Source organism: Haliotis cracherodii, unplaced genomic scaffold (assembly GCF_022045235.1).
Source record: "Haliotis cracherodii isolate W230 unplaced genomic scaffold, xgHalCrac1.p SCAF_10, whole genome shotgun sequence".
Lineage (NCBI taxonomy): Eukaryota > Metazoa > Mollusca > Gastropoda > Lepetellida > Haliotidae > Haliotis > Haliotis cracherodii.
This window is the reverse complement of record NW_027266265.1, coordinates 16,240,830-16,264,838: the sequence shown is the minus strand read 5'-3', so window position 1 is coordinate 16,264,838 and position 24,009 is coordinate 16,240,830. Positions and strand designations below refer to the sequence as shown.

The following is a 24,009-nucleotide window of genomic DNA, read 5'->3' as shown; positions in this document are numbered from 1 at the left end:
ATGGACGCGCATTATATGTGAGTGATGCCCAAAGCTGCGCCGTGCATAGCGAACATTGTCAGTGACGTCATAGACAGAGACAGTGGAAATGACGTCATAGAATGGTTCCATGACGACGTTGATGGTTCTCTATCAGTCGCTGACAGAACTTGGTTGTGTTCAGACGTACACGTGTTGGTCTTACAAAACTTCACATTAGTTGCTGGCCTGTGTCTTCTTGCACAAGTCTACACTTCATCTCAGTATTAGGTAAGCAATGCCAGTTTAACTCCTACAGTTGGTTTACTTTGTCTTTTCCTGATATGTTTTGTTTGCTAACCCTTTTTTACATCTATATTGCACGGTTCTGCACTTCTTTATCTGTACATTACTTCTGTCATCATCAACGCTCAGTCTGCAATGTAGTTATGATACTCAAATGTACTTTGTCTTTTCTGATAGATCTTGACGTCGAGCTTTAACGTGTATATTGAATCACTCGTATTTTTTTCATGTTGTCAGTTATTGTTTTCCCGTTAATTAGTTCTGTTTGGAGCAAATCCCAGTCTACAATGCAAATACTAACATTCATAAATTTAAATAAGATAATTTTTGCCCTACAGATAAAGATGTATCCACCAGATCGGCGGAAGTGTAGAAAACTACTCTCCCCCGTACTCGAGGCGGACGAGCGTGAATCTAACCTTCCAAGTCCAAGAACACCAGACGATCATCAAGATTTACTTGGTAGGAATTCCTAATCCAATCCTACTAAACAAATTAAATGCAAAATGAATAGAAACATGATTACCTGGTGTTTGCTGAAAGCAATTACAGTTGCACTCCAAGTATGATTTATCTTAATATAATCAAATAATTCCTTACTCAAAATGTCAGGCACTCTACCCCATTCACAAACAGTGGAATAGCGTCGGGATTTTGTACTATTATTTTGTTGTTGTTTCCAGTTCAATACATGGACCTGAAATCCCAAGTCGGAGATTTGGAGGAAAGGTAGGCACAATTTCGTTTGATATTCATGCACGTTCTTCCCATGTGATAAGTCATAGAACTTGAACATTTTAGTTTAATCTAGAACCGACACCATTTTATTCTCTGTCGGCCATGTGACTATAACCTAGAACACATTTACTGTTACTTCCCTGCCTTTGTTTGACCACGTTGTAATTTTAAAGATAAAATAGGTTTGTGAAACGATATTTTGTTAATTTGGGTCCAAATATCTTTTAAAATAAAGACATATCATTTTCAGTCTTCTCGATCACCTTTTGAATGAGAACCAGAAGCTGAGAGAAGAGAACGAGCGACAGGCCCGACAACTCCGGGAGGAAAACACGTTAAGGCAGAAAACTGAGTCAGAGAGACAGGACTATAGGTTAGAGTATTTCAACTATCGTCTCAGTTACACAATGGCGCAGGCTGAGGTCCAGGAACTGAAGCAGACGCTAGAGGGGCTGGCGGGCGACTGGGAGAAGGAGAAGCAGACAGAGATGGAGCAGAGGAAGAAGCTGGAGGAAGAGCTGGCAGCTCTCCAGCGCCAGACTGCCCCTCTGACCTGTCACACTCCTGCCAATAAGCGGACCAGTTCCTCCAGCGTCGGTCCTCAAGTTCAACCAAGGAAGGCTCGAAGACCTTACACAGGAAAGTCTAAGGACAAGGTTCCAAGCAATATCTCACATGTCAAGACAGACTTGTCTGCTTCCGGTGACAAATTGATGATGGCTAAAGATAAGAATGAAACCAAGTTGAAGGTCACTTCCAGTGTAAGATCCATTCTGAAAGACACCAAGAGAGGACAGGATGCTGAAAAGAAACCAACCCGATCCTCCAGGAACCTTTCTGTTAGATTCACAATTGGAAAGATCCGTCACGAAATGTAATTACGACCCTCGCCATAAGGAACAAACTTTATAAACTGTTTGATTGTTGGTTCTTTAATTCATATTTATTTCACATTTTTGTAATTCCGTGTGTAAGATAATCGCGGATTGTGTGTTAGTGTTCCTTTCTTCAAGTCTGAATATTATATCGAGTTACTGAAGAAACTGATTTATGTTTTTATTTACAACTTAAACAACTATACCTCCTGACATGTGGGAGTCAACTTTTCAGCTCTAATCAGGTTAATGCATACTTGTCGCGCCCCAAAGTCGTGGATCGATGCTCACACTTTCTACCACTGGTTAGTCGGATCCCACTGCATACAGTTTCACAATTCACGGGAAGTACAAGACATTGAATAGTTTTCAGTAACTTTTAAATTAATGTGGTCCCAGTCTGTCTCACATAAGTGTGTCCCCAGTCTGTGTGATGTTAGTGCCCAAAGTCAGTCGGACATTGAAGTCTTTCATAGGCTCTCAGAAATTGGAAGAATATGAATACATGACACCAGTGTCAGAAACTAAGCCAATCTCATTAAAATTAGATCTTAGTTCTCGCTACTGCTAAATAAAGTTCTGAGGACATTGCATTAGGGGTCACGTCAGAACGACCTTTCATCCGACCAATTAGAGCGTCACTTACCAGATCATGAAAGTTACAGTCGGAATGTGATGACTAATCATGTAACCTCGAAAACAATAATACGGGGTATTCCGAACCATAGTTACGGGCTTAACGACTGAATCCATACATTCTAGACCATCTATTAGCCATTCCACAATGTTCTTTTGTTCAGGTTTCAGATTTGTAATCGAGAATTTGTCAAAATATGTTTGGAAGCGTAGTCGCTAATTTGAAATTAGTGCCGTAAAGCACGAGAAAGCTGCCTTCTGATTGGCAAATGTCGACTTCTTGTCAGTCATTCCATTGGTCGATCAGAGCGCGGTCTATCGTGACCCTTAATGGGGTGTTCTCAGATCTTTGTTTAGCGGTCGCGAGAACTCAGATCTGATTTTTATGATATTGGAAACTCAGCATACAGTGCTTTGTCGCACAATGAGGTAACAATGCAGCGACGTCAAAAATTTTAAGAACTTTAAGACACTAAGCAATGCATAACCTGATGTAAGATAGGAATAAATTCACTTTGGTTGATAAATAACGCCATATCTTGACTCAAGATCATTATTCCTTATTCATATAGTGAAAAAACACAAACAATTCCTGAAAAAACGGATGGTGCTGTGCTTGTTTCTTTTTATAAACACTACATTATGAAAATGGTCCACTCTTGGCACATCTTCCCGGGTTAGTAGTTTCCACTTTTATAGTCAGTTAACCCCCTTGCCTCGGGAAGATGACTGTCAGGGTAGACTGCAAAGTTCCATCAAGAAATATTGAATGGTGTATGAGTTATGCTCTAAACCCTCATTTTAACCTTAGTCCAATTAGTCATTGCCTTAGATATGCAAATTAAAAAAATAAAAAGTTTCACAAAGAAACGAGAAACGGTTTATGAATTATGCCAGTATGATTTGGAAGTGCAAGAAATATAACTAAAAGAGCTCCTGAACTAACCCTATCCTCATTTGAACCTAAGATGAACTTGTTGCCATTGAAACTCAAGACAATGTAACATTCTAAAATTCCTAAATAGCACAAAGCTCCAGTTCAATGCATGTCTGATGTCTATACAAAGTTTCATGATGACACATCGAACAGCATATGAGGTATGCTCTGGAAACGACAGATGGATGGGCGGAGCCAGTTTCTATATCCCCTGAAAACGTTGTTTGGGCGGGGTATAATTCTGAGGCTGTCAACCCCCTTTCGGTACGTGGGATTCGGGACTCAGCAGTGTGATTTGTTTGTTTGTTTGTTTGTTGATTAACGCCGCACTCAGCAATATTTCAGTTATATGACGACGGTCTGTAAATATTCGATTCTGGACCAGGCAATCCAGGGACTGATGTCATGAGGATCGATCCACGCAATTTGGATACGATGACATGCATCAACCCAGTCACTGAGCCTGACCACCCGATCCCGTTACTGCCTCTTACGGTAAGCATGGGTTGCTGAAGACCTATTCTACCCCGGATCTTCCAGGGTCAGCAGTTTGGTACGCGTGAAGCAAATCACATCCTATTTGGTACACAGATTCAACAGTTAAAAAAATCCTTTATATATTTTCTGTTTTTATTCCCCGCCGGGCCAGAATTGCCGAAGGGGGAATTATGTCGTGGCGCAGTCCGTCCGTCCGTCTGTTCGTCCCACAGAGGGTACTAAGCTTGTGAAATCAACTCCTCCTACAGTTTCCAGAGAATATCCCTGAAACTCTACACACAAGATGTCAACATGTTGATACGCATATCGCAGTCCCGTTTCATTTCGACTAAGTTTGACAGAGTTACTGCCCCTGTTTTACGGAGCTTCATTTGCCTAATTGTGAGAGAGGGTACTAAGTTTGTGAAATCAACTCCTCCTCCAGCTTTTAGAGAATATCCCTGACACTCTACACACAAGATATCGACATGTTGATGATACACATATCGCAGTCCCGTTTCATTTCGACTAATTTTGACAGAGTTACTTCCCCTGTTTTACGGAGCTTCATTTGCCTAATTGTGAGAGAGGGTACTAAGCTTGTGAAATCAACTCCTCCTACAGTTTCCAGAGAATATCCTATCCCTGACACTCTACACACAAGATGTCGACATGTTGATGATAAGCATATCACAGTCCCGTTTCATTACGACAAATTTTGACAGAGTTACTGCCCCTGTTTTACGGAGCTTCATGAAATCTACTCCTCCAGTTTCCAGAGTATATCGCAATATCTAACTATAACTATAACTATAGTTAGTTTCCTTGTTTAAGGCTTTTGTGGGTGAGCTACGTCCTTTTGGCATTAGCATTCAGACTGGATTACTCCCAACAAAATGTTCTGCACAATGTGTTTCAAATGCAGTGCCATCTACTGTTGTTATTTCATAAAATACCAAGAAAATATAAACTCGTTAAAAAAATTAATGCGGGGGATGTTGCGCTCTCAGAGCACTCTTGTTGATTGTTACCCTAAATGAACTCAAAAATGCACCGTTCATGACATGCGCTCGCAACTTGATGAGGTCGTAAGTTGGACGACGTTATTTTTCAGAGGAAAGTGTCTGGTGAGTTGTTCCCCATAGATGTAGTTGGACAGCGCAGATGAACGCAATGGCCGAACGATCGCACCCAAAAGTGGGAGAGATATGACAGTCGGTTGTGGGAGAACAGGTACAGATAATCGACGTGAAACTTGTGAGAATATGCGGGAAATACCCACCTGTGCATACAATGGACATGTCCGACATTGCCGAAGTCGGAGTCATCATTATTAAAATACGGGTAAATATTTAAAAGCTTGTACATTTCATCATCATTCTTAAGAGGCTGTTCATAATGTTGATATCTCATTTAAGAAATAAACGACGAATGGCCGTTTATCGAACTATAAAACTCTGCAAGGAGAATAAACCACGAGGGGCGCAGTGTTTATTTCCTAAATATGGACGCGCATTATATGTGAGTGATGCCCAAAACTGCGCCGTGCATAGCGAACATTGTCAGTGACGTCATAGACAGAGACAGTGGAAATGACGTCATAGAATGGTTCCATGACGACGTTGATGGTTCCCTATCAGTCGCTGACAGAACTTGGTGGTGTTCAGACGTACACGTGTTGGTCTTACAAAACTTCACATTAGTTGCTGGCCTGTGTCTTCTTACACAAGTCTACACTTCATCTCAGTATAAGGTAAGCAATGCCAGTTTAACTCCTACAGTTGATTTACTTTGTCTTTTCCTGATATATTTTGTTTGCTAACCCTTTTTACATCTATATATTTCACGGCTCTGCACTTCTGTATCCGTACATTACGTCTGTCTTCATCAACACTCAGTCTGCAATGTAGTTATGATACTCAAATGTACTTTGTCTTTTCTGATAGATCTTGACGTCGAGCTTTAACGTGTATATTGAATCACTCGTATTTTTTTATGTTGTCAGTTATTGTTTTACCCATTAATTAGTTCTGTTTGGAGCAAATCCCAGTCTACAATGCAAATACTAACATTCATAAATTTAAATAAGATAATTTTTGCCCTACAGATAAAGATGTATCCACCAGAACGGCGGAAGTGTAGAAAACTACTCTCCCCCGTACTCGAGGCGGACGAGCGTGAATCTAATCTTCCAAGTCCAAGAACACCAGACGATCATCAAGATTTACTTGGTAGGAATTCCTAATCCTATCCTACTAAACAAATTAAATGCAAAATGAATAGAAATATGATTACCTGGTGTTTGCTGAAAGCAATTACAGTTACACTCCAAGTATGATTTATCTTAATATAATACATTGATTCCTTACTCAAAATGTCAGGCACTCCACCCCATTCACAAACAGTGGAATAGCGTCGGGATTTTGTACTATTATTTTGTTGTTGTTTCCAGTTCAATACATGGACCTGAAATCTCAAGTCGGAGATTTGGAGGAAAGGTAGGCACAATTTCGTTTGATATTCATGCACGTTCCTCCCATGTGATAAGTCATAGAACTTGAGCATTTTAGTTTAATCTAGAACCGACACCATCTTATTCTCTGTCGGCCATGTGACTATAACCTAGAACACATTTACCGGTACTTCCCTGCCTTTGTTTGACCACGTTGTAATTTTAAAGATAAAATAAGTTTGTGAAACGATATTTTTTTTAATTTGGGGCAAAATATCTTTTAAAATAAAGAGTCTTCATTTTCAGTCTTCTCGATCACCTTTTCAATGAGAACCAGAAGCTGAGAGAAGAGAACGAGCGACAGGCCCGACAACTCCGGGAGGAAAACACCTTAAGGCAGAAAACTGAGTCAGAGAGACAGGACTATAGGTTGGAGTATTTCAACTATCGTCTCAGTTACACAATGGCGCAGGCTGAGGTCCAGGAACTGAAGCAGACGCTAGACGGACTGGCGGGGTATTGGGAGAAGGAGAAGCAGACAGAGATGGAGCAGAGGAAGAAGCTGGAGGAAGAGCTGGCAGCTCTCCAGCGACAGACTGCCCCTCTGACCTGTCACACTCCTGCCAATAAGCGGACCAGTTCCTCCAGCGTCGGTCCTCCAGTTCAACCAAGGAAGGCTCGAAGACCTTACACAGGAAAGTCTAAAGACAAGGTTCCAAGCAATATCTCACATGTCAAGACAGACTTGTCTGCTTCCGGTGACAAATTGATGATGGCTAAAGATAAGAATGAAACCAAGTTGAAGGTCACTTCCAGTGTAAGATCCATTCTGAAAGACAGCAAGAGAGGACAGGATGCTGAAAAGAAACCAATCCGATCCTCCAGGAACCTTTCTGTTAGATTCACAAAGGAAATGCCAATTGGAAAGATCCGTCACGAAATGTAATTACGACCCTCGCCATAAGGAACAAACTTTATAAACTGTTTGATTGTTGGTTCTTTAATTCATATTGATTTCACATTCTTGTAATTCCGTGTGTAAAATAATCGCGGATTGTGTGTTAGTGTTCCTTTGTTCCTGTCTGAATATTATATCGAGTTACTGAAGAAACTGATTTATGTTTTTATTTACAACTTAAACAACTATACCTCCTGACATGTGGGAGTCAACTTTTCAGCTCTAATCAGGTTAATGCATACTCGTCGCGCCCCAAAGTCGTGGATCGATGCTCACACTTTCTACCACTGGTTAGTCGGATCCCACTGCATACAGTTTCACAATTCACGGGAAGTACAAGACGTTGAATAGTTTTCAGTAACTTTTAAATTAATGTGGTCCCAGTCTGTCATATGTGCGTCACATAAGTGCGTCACTAGTCTGTGTGTTGTTAGTGCCCAAAGTCAGTCGGACATTAAAGTCTTTAATAGGCACTCAGAAATTGGAAGAATATGAATACATGACACCAGTGTCTGAAACTCAGCCAATCTAATTAAAATCAGATCTTAGTTCTCGCTACTGCTAAACAAAGATCTGAGGACATTGCATTAGGGGTCACGTCACAACGACCTTTCATCCGACCAATTAGAGCGTCACTTACCAGATCATGAAAGTTACAGTCGGAATGTGATGACTAATCATGCAACCTCGAAAACTATAATACGTGGTATTCTGAAACATAGTTACGGGCTTAACGACCGAATCCATACATTCTAGATCATCTATTAGCCATTCCAAAATGTTCTTTTGTTCAGGTTTCAAATTTGTAATCGAGAATTTGTCAAAATATGTTTGGAAGCGTAGTCGCCAATTTGAAATTAGTCCCGTAAAGCACGAGAAAGCTGCCTTCTGATTGGCTAATGTCGACTTCTTGTCAGTCATTCCATTGGTCGATCAGAGCTCGGTCTATCGTGACCCTTAATGGGGCGTTCTCAGATCTTCGTTTAGCGGTCGCGAGAACTAAGATCTGATTTTTATGAGATTGGAAACTCAGCATACAGTGTTTTGTCGCACAATGAGGTAACAATGCAGCGACGTCAAAAAATTTAAGAACTTTAAGACACTAAGCAAGGCATAACCTGATGTAAGATAGGAATAAATTCACTTTGGTTGATAAATAACGCCATATCTTGACTCAAGATCATTATTCCTTATTCATATAGTGAAAAAACACAAACAATTCCTGAAATAACGGATGGTGCTGTGCTTGTTTCTTTTTATAAACACTACATTATGAAAATGGTCCACTCTTGGCACATCTTCCCGGGTTAGTAGTTTCCACTTTTATAGTCAGTTAACCCCCTTGCCTCGGGGAGATGACTGTCAGGGTAGATTGCAAAGTTCCATCAAGAAATATTGAATGATGTATGAGTTATGCTCTAAACCCTCATTTTAACCTTGGTCCAATTAGTCATTGCCTTAGATATGCAAATTAAAAAAATAAAAAGTTTCACAAAGAAACAAGAAACGGTTTATGAATTATGCCAGTATGATTTGGAAGTGCAAGAAATATAACTAAAAGAGCTCCTGAACTAACCCTATCCTCATTTGAACCTAAGATCAACTTGTTGCCATTGAAACTCAAAACAATGTAACATTCTAAAATTCCTAAATAGCACAAAGCTCCAGTTCAATGCATGTCTGATGTCTATACAAAGTTTCATGATGACACATCGAACAGCATATGAGGTATGCTCTGGAAACGACAGATGGATGGGCGGAGCCAGTTTCTATATCCCCTGAAAACGTTGTTTGGACGGGGTATAATTCTGAGGCTGTCAACCCCCTTTCGGTACGTGGGATTCGGGACTCAGCAGTGTGATTTGTTTGTTTGTTTGTTTGTTGATTAACGCCGCACTCAGCAATATTTCAGCTATATGACGACGGTCTGTAAATATTCGATTCTGGACCAGGCAATCCAGGGACTGATGTCATGAGGATCGATCCAAGCAATTTGGATACGATGACATGCATCAATCCAGTCACTGAGCCTGACCACCCGATCCCGTTACTGCCTCTTACGGCAAGCATGGGTTGCTGAAGACCTATTCTACCCCGGATCTTCCAGGGTCAGCAGTGTGGTACGCGTGAAGCAAATCACATCCTATTTGGTACGCAGATTCAACAGTTAAAAACATCCTTTATACATTTTCTGTTTTTATCCCCCGCCGGGCCAGAATTGCCGAAGGGGGAATTATGTCGTGGCGAAATCCGTCCGTCCGTCCGTCCGTCCGTCCCACAGAGAGTACTAAGCTTGTGAAATCAACTCCTCCTACAGTTTCCAGAGAATATCCCTGAAACTCTACACACAAGATGTCAACATGTTGATACGCACATCATTTGGACTAAGTTTGACAGAGTTACTGCCCCTGTTTTACGGAGCTTCATTTGCCTAATTGTGAGAGAGGGTACTAAGTTTGTGAAATCAACTCCTCCTCCAGCTTTAAGAGAATATCCCCGACACTCTACACACAAGATGTTGACATGTTGATGATACGCATATCTCAGCTTGTGAAATCAACTCCTCCTCCAGCTTTAAGAGAATCTCCCTGACATTCTACACACAAGATGTCGACATGTTGATAATACGCAAATCGCAGTCCTGTTTCATTTCGACTAATTTTGACAGAGTTACTGCCCCTGTTTTACGGAGCTTCATTTGCCTAATTGTGAGAGAGGGTACTAAGCTTGTGAAATCAACTCCTCCTACAGTTTCCAGAGAATATCCTATCCCTGACACTCTACACACAAGATGTCGACATGTTGATGATACGCATATCACAGTCCCGTTTCATTCCGACTAATTTTGACAGAGTTACTGCCCCTGTTTTACGGAGCTTCATGAAATCTACTCCTCCAGTTTCCAGAGTATATCGCAATATCTAACTATAACTATAACTATAGTTAGTTTCCTTGTTTAAGGCTTTTGTGGGTGAGCTACGTCCTTTTGGCATTAGCATTCAGACTGGATTACTCCCAACAAAATGTTCTGCACAATTTGTTTCAAATGCAGTGCCATCTACTGTTGTTATTTCATAAAATACCAAGAAAATATAAACTCGTTAAAAAGATTCATGCAGGGGATGTTGCGCTCTCAGAGCACTCTTGTTGATTGTTACCCTAAATGAACTCCAAAATACACCGTTCATGACATGCGCTCGCAACTTGATGAGGTCGTAAGTTGGACGACGTTATTTTTCAGAGGAAAATGTCTGGTGAGTTGTTCCCCATAGATGTAGTTGGACAGCGCAGATGAACGCAATGGCCAAACGATCGCACCCAAAAGTGGGAGAGATATGACAGTCGGTTGTGGGAGAACAGGTACAGATAATCGACGTGAAACTTGTGAGAATATGCGGGAAATACCCACCTATGCATACAATGGACATGTCCGACATTGCCGAAGTCGGAGTCATCATTATTAAAATACGGGTAAATATTTAAAAGCTTGTACATTTCATCATCATTCTTAAGAGGCTGTTCATAATGTTGATATCTCATTTAAGAAATATACGACGAATGGCCGTTTATCGAACTATAAAACTCTGCAAAGAGAATAAACCACGAGGGGCGCAGTGTTTATTTCCTAAATATGGACGCGCATTATATGTGAGTGATGCCCAAAACTGCGCCGTGCATAGCAAACATTGTCAGTGACGTCATAGACAGAGACAGTGGAAATGACGTCATAGAATGGTTCCATGACGACGTTGATGGTTCCCTATCAGTCGCTGACAGAACTTGGTTGTGTTCAGACGTACACGTGTTGGTCTTACAAAACTTCACATTAGTTGCTGGCCTGTGTCTTCTTGCACAAGTCTACACTTCATCTCAGTATTAGGTAAGCAATGCCAGTTTAACTCCTACAGTTGATTTACTTTGTCTTTTCCTGATATATTTTGTTTGCTAACCCTTTTTACATCTATATATTTCACGGCTCTGCACTTCTGTATCCGTACATTACGTCTGTCTTCATCAACACTCAGTCTGCAATGTAGTTATGATATTCAAATGTACTTTGTCTTTTCTGATAGATCTTGACGTCGAGCTTTAACGTGTATATTGAATCACTCGTATTTTTTTATGTTGTCAGTTATTGTTTTACCCATTAATTAGTTCTGTTTGGAGCAAATCCCAGTCTACAATGCAAATACTAACATTCATAAATTTGAATAAGATAATTTTTGCCCTACAGATAAAGATGTATCCACCAGAACGGCGGAAGTGTAGAAAACTACTCTCCCCCGTACTCGAGGCGGACGAGCGTGAATCTAACCTTCCAAGTCCAAGAACACCAGACGATCATCAAGATTTACTTGGTAGGAATTCCTAATACAATCCTACTAAACAAATTAAATGCAAAATGAATAGAAATATGATTACCTGGTGTTTGCTGAAAGCAATTACAGTTGCACTCCAAGTATGATTTATCTTAATATAATCAAATAATTCCTTACTCAAAATGTCAGGCACTCTACCCCATTCACAAACAGTGGAATAGCGTCGGGATTTTGTACTATTATTTTGTTATTGTTTCCAGTTCAATACATGGACCTGAAATCCCAAGTCGGAGATTTGGAGGAAAGGTAGGCACAATTTCGTTTGATATTCATGCACGTTCTTCCCATGTGATAAGTCATAGAACTTGAACATTTTAGTTTAATCTAGAACCGACACCATCTTATTCTCTGTCGGCCATGTGACTATAACCTAGAACACATTTACCGGTACTTCCCTGCCTTTGTTTGACCACGTTGTAATTTTAAAGATAAAATAAGTTTGTGAAACTATATTTTTTTAATTTGGGGCAAAATATCTTTTAAAATAAAGAGTCTTCATTTTCAGTCTTCTCGATCACCTTTTGAATGAGAACCAGAAGCTGAGAGAAGAGAACGAGCGACAGGCCCGACAACTCCGGGAGGAAAACACCTTAAGGCAGAAAACTGAGTCAGAGAGACAGGACTATAGGTTGGAGTATTTCAACTATCGTCTCAGTTACACAATGGCGCAGGCTGAGGTCCAGGAACTGAAGCAGACGCTAGACGGACTGGCGGGGTATTGGGAGAAGGAGAAGCAGACAGAGATGGAGCAGAGGAAGAAGCTGGAGGAAGAGCTGGCAGCTCTCCAGCGCCAGACTGCCCCTCTGACCTGTCACACTCCTGCCAATAAGCGGACCAGTTCCTCCAGCGTCGGTCCTCCAGTTCAACCAAGGAAGGCTCGAAGACCTTACACAGGAAAGTCTAAGGACAAGGTTCCAAGCAATATCTCACATGTCAAGACAGACTTGTCTGCTTCCGGTGACAAATTGATGATGGCTAAAGATAAGAATGAAACCAAGTTGAAGGTCACTTCCAGTGTAAGATCCATTCTGAAAGACACCAAGAGAGGACAGGATGCTGAAAAGAAACCAACCCGATCCTCCAGGAACCTTTCTGTTAGATTCACAAAGGAAATGCCAATTGGAAAGATCCGTCACGAAATGTAATTATGACCCTCGCCATAAGGAACAAACTTTATAAACTGTTTGATTGTTGGTTCTTTAATTCATATTGATTTCACGTTTTTGTAATTCCGTGTGTAAGATAATCGCAGATTGTGTGTTAGTGTTCCTTTGTTCAAGTCTGAATATTATTTCGAGTTACTGAAGAAACTGATTTATGTTTTTATTTACAACTTAAACAACTATACCTCCTGACATGTGTGAGTCAACTTTTCAGCTCTAATCAGGTTAATGCATACTCGTCGCGCCCCAAAGTCGTGGATCGATGCTCACACTTTCTACCACTGGTTAGTCGGATCCCACTGCATACAGTTTCACAATTCACGGGAAGTACAAGACGTTGAATAGTTTTCAGTAACTTTTAAATTAATGTGGTCCCAGTCTGTCTCACATAAGTGTGTCCCCAGTCTGTGTGATGTTAGTGCCCAAAGTCAGTCGGACATTGAAGTCTTTCATAGGCACTCAGAAATTGGAAGAATATGAATACATGACACCAGTGTCTGAAACTCAGCCAATCTCATTAAAATTAGATCTTAGTTCTCGCTACTGCTAAATAAAGTTCTGAGGACATTGCATTAGGGGTCACGTCAAAACGACCTTTCATCCGACCAATTAGAGCGTCACTTACCAGATCATGAAAGTTACAGTCGGAATGTGATGACTAATCATGCAACCTCGAAAACAATAATACGGGGTATTCGAACCATAGTTACGGGCTTAACGACTGAATCCATACATTCTAGACCATCTATTAGCCATTCCACAATGTTCTTTTGTTCAGGTTTCAGATTTGTAATCGAGAATTTGTCAAAATATGTTTGGAAGCGTAGTCGCTAATTTGAAATTAGTGCCGTAAAGCACGAGAAAGCTGCCTTCTGATTGGCAAATGTCGACTTCTTGTCAGTCATTCCATTGGTCGATCAGAGCTCGGTCTATCGTGACCCTTAATGGGGTGTTCTCAGATCTTTGTTTAGCGGTCGCGAGAACTAAGATCTGATTTTTATGATATTGGAAACTCAGCATACAGTGTTTTGTCGCACAATGAGGTAACAATGCAGTGACGTCAAAATTTTAAGAACTTTAAGACACTAAGCAATGCATAACCTGATGTAAGATAGGAATAAATTCACTTTGGTTGATAAATAACGCCATATCTTGACTCAAGATCATTATTCCTTATTCATATAGTGAAAAAACACAAACAATTCCTGAAATAACGAATGGTGCTGTGCCTGTTTCTTTTTATAAACACTACATTATGAAAATGGTCCACTCTTGGCACATCTTCCCGGGTTCGTAGTTTCCACTTTTATAGTCAGTTAACCCCCTTGCCTTGGGAAGATGACTTTCAGGGTAGATTGCAAAGTTCCATCAAGAAATATTGAATGGTGTATGAGTTATACTCTAAACCCTCATTTTAACCTTAGTCCAATTAGTCATTGCCTTAGATATGCAAATTAAAAAAATAAAAAGTTTCACAAAGAAACGAGAAACGGTTTATGAATTATGCCAGTATGATTTGGAAGTGCAAGAAATATAACTAAAAGAGCTCCTGAACTAACCCTATCCTCATTTGAACCTAAGATCAACTTGTTGCCATTGAAACTCAAAACAATGTAACATTCTAAAATTCCTAAATAGCACAAAGCTCCAGTTCAATGCATGCCTGATGTCTATACAAAGTTTCATGATGACACATCGAACAGCATATGAGTTATGCTCTGGAAACGACAGATGGATGGTCGGAGCCAGTTTCTATATCCCCTGAAAACGTTGTTTGGGCGGGGTATAATTCTGAGGCTGTCAACCCCCTTTCGGTACGTGGGATTCGGGACTCAGCAGTGTGATTTGTTTGTTTGTTTGTTTGTTGATTAACGCCGCACTCAGCAATATTTCAGCTATATGACGACGGTCTGTAAATATTCGATTCTGGACCAGGCAATACAGGGACTGATGTCATGAGGATCGATCCACGCAATTTGGATACGATGACACGCATCAATCCAGTCACTGAGCCTGACCACCCGATCCCGTTACTGCCTCTTACGGCAAGCATGGGTTGCTGAAGACCTATTCTACCCCGGATCTTCCAGGGTCAGCAGTTTGGTACGCGTGAAGCAAATCACATCCTATTTGGTACGCAGATTCAACAGTTAAAAAAATCCTTTATATATTTTCTGTTTTTATCCCCCGCCGGGCCAGAATTGCCGAAGGGGGAATTATGTCGTGGCGAAATCCGTCCGTCCGTCCGTCTGTCCGTCCCACAGAGGGTACTAAGCTTGTGAAATCAACTCCTCCTACAGTTTCCAGAGAATATCCCTGAAACTCTACACACAAGATGTCAACATGTTGATACGCATATCGCAGTCCCGTTTCATTTGGACTAAGTTTGACAGAGTTACTGCCCCTGTTTTACGGAGCTTCATTTGCCTAATTGTGAGAGAGGGTACTAAGTTTGTGAAATCAACTCCTCCTCCAGCTTTTAGAGAATATCCCTGACACTCTACACACAAGATGTCGACATGTTGATGATACACATATCGCAGTCCCGTTTTATTTCGACTAATTTTGACAGAGTTACTTCCCCTGTTTTACGAAGCTTCATTTGCCTAATTGTGAGAGAGGGTACTAAGCTTGTGAAATCAACTCCTCCTACAGTTTCCAGAGAATATCCTATCCCTGACACTCTACACACAACATGTCGACATGTTGATGATAAGCATATCACAGTCCCGTTTCATTACGACAAATTTTGACAGAGTTACTGCCCCTGTTTAACGCAGCATCATGAAATCTACTCCTCCAGTTTCCAGAGTATATCGCAATATCTAACTATAACTATAACTATAACTATAGTTAGTTTCCTTGTTTAAGGCTTTTGTGGGTGAGCTACGTCCTTTTGGCATTAGCATTCAGACTGGATTACTCCCAACAAAATGTTCAGCACAATTTGTTTCAAATGCAGTGCCATCTACTGTTGTTATTTCATAAAATACCAAGAAAATATAAACTCGTTAAAAAAATTCATGCGGGGGATGTTGTGCTCTCAGAGCACTCTTGTTGATTGTTACCCTAAATGAACTCCAAAATGCACCGTTCATGACATGCGCTCGCAACTTGATGAGGTCGTTAGTTGGACGACGTTATGTTTCAGAGGAAAGTGTCTGGTGAGTTGTTCCCCATAGATGTAGTTGGACAGCGTAGATGAACGCAATGGCCGAACGATCGCACCCAAAAGTGGGAGAGATATGACAGTCGGTTGTGGGAGAACAGGTACAGATAATCGACGTGAAACTTGTGAGAATATGCGGGAAATACCCACCTGTGCATACAATGGACATGTCCGACATTGCCGAAGTCGGAGTCATCATTATTAAAATACGGGTAAATATTTAAAAGCTTGTACATTTCATCATCATTCTTAAGAGGCTGTTCATAATGTTGATATCTCATTTAAGAAATAAACGACGAATGGCCGTTTATCGAACTATAAAACTCTGCAAAGAGAATAAACCACGAGGGGCGCAGTGTTTATTTCCTAAATATGGACGCGCATTATATGTGAGTGATGCCCAAAGCTGCGCCGTGCATAGCGAACATTGTCAGTGACGTCATAGACAGAGACAGTGGAAATGACGTCATAGAATGGTTCCATGACGACGTTGATGGTTCTCTTTCAGTCGCTGACAGAACTTGTTTGTGTTCAGACGTACACGTGTTGGTCTTACAAAACTTCACATTAGTTGCTGGCCTGTGTCTTCTTGCACAAGTCTACACTTCATCTCAGTATTAGGTAAGCAATGCCAGTTTAACTCCTACAGTTGGTTTACTTTGTCTTTTTCTGATATATTTTGTTTGCTAACCCTTTTTACATCTATATTGCACGGCTCTGCACTTCTGTATCCGTACATTACTTCTGTCTTCATCAACACTCAGTCTGCAGTGTAGTTATGATATTCAAATGTACTTTGTCTTTTCTGATAGATCTTGACGTTGAGCTTTAACGTGTATATTGAATCACTCGTATTTTTTTATGTTGTCAGTTATTGTTTTACCCATTAATTAGTTCTGTTTGGAGCAAATCCCAGTCTACAATGCAAATTATAACATTCATAAATTTAAATAAGATAATTTTTGCCCTACAGATAAAGATGTATCCACCAGAACGGCGGAAGTGTAGAAAACTACTCTCCCCCGTACTCGAGGCGGACGAGCGTGAATCTAACCTTCCAAGTCCAAGAACACCAGACGATCATCAAGATTTACTTGGTAGGAATTCCTAATCTAATCCTACTAAACAAATTAAATGCAAAATGAATAGAAATATGATTACCTGGTGTTTGCTGAAAGCAATTACAGTTGCACTCCAAGTATGATTTATCTTAATATAATCAAATAATTCCTTACTCAAAATGTCAGGCACTCCACCCCATTCACAAACAGTGGAATAGCGTCGGGATTTTGTACTATTATTTTGTTGTTGTTTCCAGTTCAATACATGGACCTGAAATCTCAAGTCGGAGATTTGGAGGAAAGGTAGGCACAATTTCGTTTGATATTCATGCACGTTCTTCCCATGTGATAAGTCATAGAGCTTGAACATTTTAGTTTAATCTAGAACTGACACCATCTTATTCTCTGTCGGCCATGTGACTATAACCTAGAACACATTTACCGGTACTTCCCTGCCTTTGTTTGACCACGTTGTAATTTTAAAGATAAAATAAGTTTGTGAAACTATATTTTTTTAATTTGGGGCAAAATATCTTTTAAAATAAAGAGTCTTCATTTTCAGTCTTCTCGATCACCTTTTGAATGAGAACCAGAAGCTGAGAGAAGAGAACGAGCGACAGGCCCGACAACTCCGGGAGGAAAACACGTTAAGGCAGAAAACTGAGTCAGAGAGACAGGACTATAGGTTGGAGTATTTCAACTATCGTCTCAGTTACACAATGGCGCAGGCTGAGGTCCAGGAACTGAAGCAGACGCTAGACGGACTGGCGGGGTATTGGGAGAAGGAGAAGCAGACAGAGATGGAGCAGAGGAAGAAGCTGGAGGAAGAGCTGGCAGCTCTCCAGCGCCAGACTGCCCCTCTGACCTGTCACACTCCTGCCAATAAGCGGACCAGTTCCTCCAGCGTCGGTCCTCCAGCGTCGGTCCTCCAGTTCAACCAAGGAAGGCTCGAAGACCTTACACAGGAAAGTCTAAGGACAAAGTTTCAAGCAATCACTCACATGTCAAGATAGACTTGTCTGCTTCCGGTGACAAATTGATGATGGCTAAAGATCAGAATGAAACCAAGTTGAAGGTCACTTCCAGTGTAAGATCAATTCTGAAAGACACCAAGAGAGGACAGGATGCTGTTCAAAAGAAATCAACCCGATCCTCCAGGAACCTTTCTGTTAGATTCACAAAGGAAATGCCAATTGGAAAGATCCGTCACGAACTGTGATTACGACCCTCGCCATAAGGAACAAACTTTATAAACTGTTTGATTGTTGGTTCTTTAATTCATATTGATTTCACATTCTTGTAATTCCGTGTGTAAGATAATCGCGGATTGTGTGTTAGTGTTCCTTTGTTCAAGTCTGAATATTATATCGAGTTACTGAAGAAACTGATTTATGTTTTTATTTACAACTTAAACAACTATACCTCCTGACATGTGGGAATCAACGTTTCAGCTCTAATCAGGTTAATGCATACTCGTCGCGCCCCAAAGTCGTGGATCGATGCTCACACTTTCTACCACTGGTTAGTCGGATCCCACTGCATACAGTTTCACAATTTACGGGAAGTACAAGACGTTGAATAGTTTTCAATAACTTTTAAATTAATGTGGTCCCAGTCTGTCTCACATAAGTGTGTCCCCAGTTTGTGTGATGTTAGTGCCCAAAGTCAGTCGTACATCGAAGTCTTTCATAGGCACTCAGAAATTGGAAGAATAAGAATACATGACACCAGTGTCTGAAACTCAGCCAATCTCATTAAAATTAGATCTTAGTTCTCGCTACTGCTAAATAAAGTTCTGAGGACATTGCATTAGGGGTCACGTCAAAACGACCTTTCATCCGACCAATTAGAGCGTCACTTACCAGATCATGAAAGTTACAGTCGGAATGTGATGACTAATCATGCAACCTCGAAAACAATAATACGGGGTATTCCGAACCATAGTTACGGGCTTAACGACTGAATCCATACATTCTAGACCATCTATTAGCCATTCCACAATGTTCTTTTGTTCAGGTTTCAGATTTGTAATCGAGAATTTGTCAAAATATGTTTGGAAGCGTAGTCGCTAATTTGAAATTAGTGCCGTAAAGCACGAGAAAGCTGCCTTCTGATTGGCAAATGTCAACTTCTTGTCAGTCATTCCATTGGTCGATCAGAGCTCGGTCTGACGTGACCCTTAATGGGGTGTTCTCAGATCTTTGTTTAGCGGTCGCGAGAACTAAGATCTGATTTTTATGATATTGGAAACTCAGCATACAGTGTTTTGTCGCACAATGAGGTAACAATGCAGCGACGTCAAAAATTTTAAAAACTTTAAGACACTAAGCAATGCATAACCTGATGTAAGATAGGAATAAATTCACTTTGGTTGATAAATAACGCCATATCTTGACTCAAGATCATTATTCCTTATTCATATAGTGAAAAAACACAAACAATTCCTGAAAAAACGGATGGTGCTGTGCTTGTTTCTTTTTATAAACACTGCATTATGAAAATGGTCCACTCTTGGCACATCTTCCCGGGTTCGTAGTTTCCACTTTTATAGTCAGTTAACCCCCTTGCCTCTGGAAGATGACTGTCAGGGTCGACTGCAAAGTTCCATCCAGAAATATTGAATGGTTTATGAGTTATGCTCTAAACCCTCATTTTAACCTTAGTCCAATTAGTCATTGCCTTAGATATGCAAATTAAAAAAATAAAAAGTTTCACAAAGAAACGAGAAACGGTTTATGAATTATGCCAGTATGATTTGGAAGTGCAAGAAATATAACTAAAAGAGCTCCTGAACTAACCCTATCCTCATTTGAACCTAAGATCAACTTGTTGACATTGAAACTCAAAACAATGTAACATTCTAAAATTCCTAAATAGCACAAAGCTCCAGTTCAATGCATGCCTGATGTCTATACAAAGTTTCATGATATCACATCGAACAGCATATGAGGTATGCTCTGGAAACGACAGATGGATGGGCGGAGCCAGTTTCTATATCCCCTGAAAACGTTGTTTGGGCGGGGTATAATTCTGAGGCTGTCAACCCCCTTTCGGTACGTGGGATTCGGGACTCAGCAGTGTGATTTGTTTGTTTGTTTGTTTGTTGATTAACGCCGCACTCAGCAATATTTCAGTTATATGACGACGGTCTGTAAATATTCGATTCTGGACCAGGCAATCCAGGGACTGATGTCATGAGGATCGATCCACGCAATTTGGATACGATGACATGCATCAACCCAGTCACTGAGCCTGACCACCCGATCCCGTTACTGCCTCTTACTGCAAGCATGGGTTGCTGAAGACCTATTCTACCCCGGATCTTCCAGGGTCAGCAGTTTGGTACGCGTGAAGCAAATCACATCCTATTTGGTACACAGATTCAACAGTTAAAAAAATCCTTTATATATTTTCTGTTTTTATCCCCCGCCGGGCCAGAATTGCCGAAGGGGGAATTATGTCGTGGCGCAGTCCGCCCGTCCGTCTGTTCGTCCCACAGAGGGTACTAAGCTTGTGAAATCAACTCCTCCTATAGTTTCCAGAGAATATCCCTGAAACTCTACACACAAGATGTCAACATGTTGATACGCATATCGCAGTCCCGTTTCATTTCGACTAAGTTTGACAGAGTTACTGCCCCTGTTTTACGGAGCTTCATTTGCCTAATTGTGAGAGAGGGTACTAAGTTTGTGAAATCAACTCCTCCTCCAGCTTTAAGAGAATATCCCTGACACTCTACACACAAGATATCGACATGTTGATGATACACACCCGTTTCATTTCGACTAATTTTGACAGAGTTACTTCCCCTGTTTTACGGAGCTTCATTTGCCTAATTGTGAGAGAGGGTACTAAGCTTGTGAAATCAACTCCTCCTACAGTTTCCAGAGAATATCCTATCCCTGACACTCTACACACAAGATGTCGACATGTTGATGATAAGCATATCACAGTCCCGTTTCATTACGACAAATTTTGACAGAGTTACTGCCCCTGTTTTACGGAGCTTCATGAAATCTACTCCTCCAGTTTCCAGAGTATATCGCAATATCTAACTATAACTATAACTATAACTATAGTTAGTTTCCTTGTTTAAGGCTTGTGTGGGTGAGCTACGTCCTTTTGGCATTAGCATTCAGACTGGATTACTCCCAACAAAATGTTCTGCACAATTTGTTTCAAATGCAGTGCCATCTACTGTTGTTATTTCATAAAATACCAAGAAAATATAAACTCGTTAAAAAAATTCATGCGGGGGATGTTGCGCTCCAAAATGCACCGTTCATGACATGCGCTCACAACTTGATGAGGTCGTAAGTTGGACGACGTTATTTTTCAGAGGAAAATGTCTGGTGAGTTGTTCCCCATAGATGTAGTTGGACAGCGCAGATGAACGCAATGGCCAAACGATCGCATCCAAAAGTGGGAGAGATATGACAGTCGGTTGTGGGAGAAAAGGTACAGATAATCGACGTGAAACTTGTGAGAATATGCGGGAAATACCCACCTGTGCATAAAATGGACATGTCCGACATTGCCGAAGTCGGAGTCATCATTATTAAATACGGGTAAATATTTAAAAGCTTGTACATTTCATCATCATTCTTAAGAGGCTGTTCATAATGTTGATATCTAATTTAAGAAATAAACGACGAATGGCCGTTTATCGAACTATAAAACTCTGCAAGGAGAATAAACCACGAGGGGCGCAGTGTTTATTTCCTAAATATGGACGCGCATTATATGTGAGTGTTGCCCAAAGCTGCACTGTGCATAGCGAACATTGTCAGTGACGTCATAGACAGAGACAGTGGAAATGACGTCATAGAATGGTTCCATGACGACGTTGATGGTTCCCTATCAGTCGCTGACAGAACTTGGTTGTGTTCAGACGTACACGTGTTGGTCTTACAAAACTTCACATTAGTTGCTGGCCTGTGTCTACTTGCACAAGTCTACACTTCATCTCAGTATTAGGTAAGCAATGCCATTTTGACTCTTACAGTTGGTTTACTTTGTCTTTTCCTGATATGTTTTGTTTGCTAACCCTTTTTTACATCTATATTGCACGGTTCTGCACTTCTTTATCTGTACATTACTTCTGTCTTCATCAACACTCAGTCTGCAATTTAGTTATGATACTCAAATGTTCTTTGTCTTTTCTGATAGATCTTGACGTTGAGCTTTAACGTGTATATTGAATCACTCGTATTTTTTATGTTGTCGGTTATTGTTTTACCCATTAATTAGTTCTGTTTGGAGCAAATCCCAGTCTACAATGCAAATACTAACATTCATAAATTTAAATAAGATAATTTTTGCCCTACAGATAAAGATGTATCCACCAGAACGGCGGAAGTGTAGAAAACTACTCTCCCCCGTACTCGAGGCGGACGAGCGTGAATCTAACCTTCCAAGTCCAAGAACACCAGACGATCATCAAGATTTACTTGGTAGGAATTCCTAATCCTATCCTACTAAACAAATTAAATGCAAAATGAATAGAAATATGATTTCCCGGTGTTTGCTGAAAGCAATTACAGTTACACTCCAAGTATGATTTATCTTAATATAATCAAATAATTCCTGACTCAAAATGTCAGGCACTCCACCCCATTCACAAACAGTGGAATAGCGTCGGGATTTTGTACTATTATTTTGTTGTTGTTTCCAGTTCAATACATGGACCTGAAATCCCAAGTCGGAGTTTTGGAGGAAAGGTAGGCACAATTTCGTTTGATATTCATGCACGTTCTTCCCATGTGATAAGTCATAGAACTTGAACATTTTAGTTTAATCTAGAACCGACACCACCTTATTCTCTGTCGGCCATGTGACTATAACCTAGAACACATTTACTGTTACTTCCCTGCCTTTGTTTGACCACGTTGTAATTTTAAAGATAAAATAGGTTTGTGAAACGATATCTTTTTAATTTGGGGCAAAATATCTTTTAAAATAAAGACATATCATTTTCAGTCTTCTCGATCACCTTTTCAATGAGAACCAGAAGCTGAGAGAAGAGAACGAGCGACAGGCCCGACAACTCCGGGAGGAAAACACGTTAAGGCAGAAAACTGAGTCAGAGAGACAGGACTATAGGTTGGAGTATTTCAACTATCGTCTCAGTTACACAATGGCGCAGGCTGAGGTCCAGGAACTGAAGCAGACGCTAGAGGGACTGGCGGGGTATTGGGAGAAGGAGAAGCAGACAGAGATGGAGCAGAGGAAGAAGCTGGAGGAAGAGCTGGCAGCTCTCCAACGCCAGACTGCCCCTCTGACCTGTCACACTCCTGCCAATAAGCGGACCAGTTCCTCCAGCGTCGGTCCTCCAGTTCAACCAAGGAAGGCTCGAAGACCTTACACAGGAAAGTCTAAGGACAAGGTTCCAAGCAATATCTCACATGTCAAGATAGACTTGTCTGCTTCCGGTGACAAATTGATGATGGCTAAAGATAAGAATGAAACCAAGTTGAAGGTCACTTCCAGTGTAAGATCCATTCTGAAAGACACCAAGAGAGGACATGATGCTGAAAAGAAACCAACCCGATCCTCCAGGAACCTTTCTGTTAGATTCAGAAAGGAAATGCCAATTGGAAAGATCCGTCACGAAATGTAATTACGACCCTCGCCATAAGGAACAAACTTTATAACCTGTTTGATTGTTGGTTCTTTAATTCATATTGATTTCACATTCTTGTAATTCCGTGTGTAAGATAATCGCGGATTGTGTGTTAGTGTTCCTTTGTTCATGTCTGAATATTATATCGAGTTACTGAAGAAACTGATTTATATTTTTATTTACAACTTAAACATCTATACCTCCTGACATGTGGGAGTCAACTTTTCAGTTCTAATCAGGTTAATGCATACTCGTCGCGCCCCAAAGTCGTGGATCGA

At 40.7% G+C, this 24,009-nt stretch overlaps 4 protein-coding genes and 1 pseudogene across 4 annotated transcripts; all 5 read left to right on the top strand.

Moving 5' to 3' along the window:
- Nucleotides 1–608: 608 nt before the first annotated feature.
- On the top strand, nucleotides 609–1,880 carry LOC139454128 (centrosomal protein of 83 kDa-like). Its single transcript, XM_071235648.1, has 3 exons — nucleotides 609–726; nucleotides 948–993; nucleotides 1,253–1,880. The coding sequence occupies exons 1-3, from the start codon at nucleotides 609–611 to the stop codon at nucleotides 1,878–1,880; spliced, it is 792 nt and encodes a 263-aa protein (XP_071091749.1).
- Nucleotides 1,881–6,040: 4,160 nt separating this feature from the next.
- LOC139454126 (myosin-2 heavy chain-like) lies at nucleotides 6,041–7,325 on the top strand. Its single transcript, XM_071235646.1, has 3 exons — nucleotides 6,041–6,158; nucleotides 6,380–6,425; nucleotides 6,686–7,325. Exons 1-3 carry the CDS (start codon nucleotides 6,041–6,043, stop codon nucleotides 7,323–7,325), a joined length of 804 nt encoding a protein of 267 aa, XP_071091747.1.
- A 4,252-nt stretch (nucleotides 7,326–11,577) lies between these two features.
- On the top strand, nucleotides 11,578–12,861 carry LOC139454125 (centrosomal protein of 83 kDa-like). The gene is made up of 3 exons (XM_071235645.1): nucleotides 11,578–11,695; nucleotides 11,917–11,962; nucleotides 12,222–12,861. The coding sequence occupies exons 1-3, from the start codon at nucleotides 11,578–11,580 to the stop codon at nucleotides 12,859–12,861; spliced, it is 804 nt and encodes a 267-aa protein (XP_071091746.1).
- Nucleotides 12,862–17,027: 4,166 nt separating this feature from the next.
- On the top strand, nucleotides 17,028–18,328 carry LOC139454122 (GRIP1-associated protein 1-like; annotated as a pseudogene).
- A 4,116-nt stretch (nucleotides 18,329–22,444) lies between these two features.
- On the top strand, nucleotides 22,445–23,728 carry LOC139454124 (uncharacterized). The gene is made up of 3 exons (XM_071235643.1): nucleotides 22,445–22,562; nucleotides 22,784–22,829; nucleotides 23,089–23,728. The coding sequence occupies exons 1-3, from the start codon at nucleotides 22,445–22,447 to the stop codon at nucleotides 23,726–23,728; spliced, it is 804 nt and encodes a 267-aa protein (XP_071091744.1).
- The last annotated feature ends 281 nt before the right edge of the window (nucleotides 23,729–24,009 follow it).

Excerpts from the sequence above, each read along its gene's own strand:
- LOC139454128 (XM_071235648.1), top strand. The coding sequence starts at position 609 with ATGTATCCACCAGATCGGCGGAAGTGTAGAAAACTACTCTCCCCCGTA. Across the intron at positions 727-947 it reads CGATCATCAAGATTTACTTG|TTCAATACATGGACCTGAAA; the intron begins GTAGGAATTCCT and ends TGTTGTTTCCAG. Across the intron at positions 994-1,252 it reads GTCGGAGATTTGGAGGAAAG|TCTTCTCGATCACCTTTTGA; the intron begins GTAGGCACAATT and ends TATCATTTTCAG.
- LOC139454126 (XM_071235646.1), top strand. The coding sequence starts at position 6,041 with ATGTATCCACCAGAACGGCGGAAGTGTAGAAAACTACTCTCCCCCGTA. Across the intron at positions 6,159-6,379 it reads CGATCATCAAGATTTACTTG|TTCAATACATGGACCTGAAA; the intron begins GTAGGAATTCCT and ends TGTTGTTTCCAG. Across the intron at positions 6,426-6,685 it reads GTCGGAGATTTGGAGGAAAG|TCTTCTCGATCACCTTTTCA; the intron begins GTAGGCACAATT and ends CTTCATTTTCAG.
- LOC139454125 (XM_071235645.1), top strand. The coding sequence starts at position 11,578 with ATGTATCCACCAGAACGGCGGAAGTGTAGAAAACTACTCTCCCCCGTA. Across the intron at positions 11,696-11,916 it reads CGATCATCAAGATTTACTTG|TTCAATACATGGACCTGAAA; the intron begins GTAGGAATTCCT and ends TATTGTTTCCAG. Across the intron at positions 11,963-12,221 it reads GTCGGAGATTTGGAGGAAAG|TCTTCTCGATCACCTTTTGA; the intron begins GTAGGCACAATT and ends CTTCATTTTCAG.
- LOC139454124 (XM_071235643.1), top strand. The coding sequence starts at position 22,445 with ATGTATCCACCAGAACGGCGGAAGTGTAGAAAACTACTCTCCCCCGTA. Across the intron at positions 22,563-22,783 it reads CGATCATCAAGATTTACTTG|TTCAATACATGGACCTGAAA; the intron begins GTAGGAATTCCT and ends TGTTGTTTCCAG. Across the intron at positions 22,830-23,088 it reads GTCGGAGTTTTGGAGGAAAG|TCTTCTCGATCACCTTTTCA; the intron begins GTAGGCACAATT and ends TATCATTTTCAG.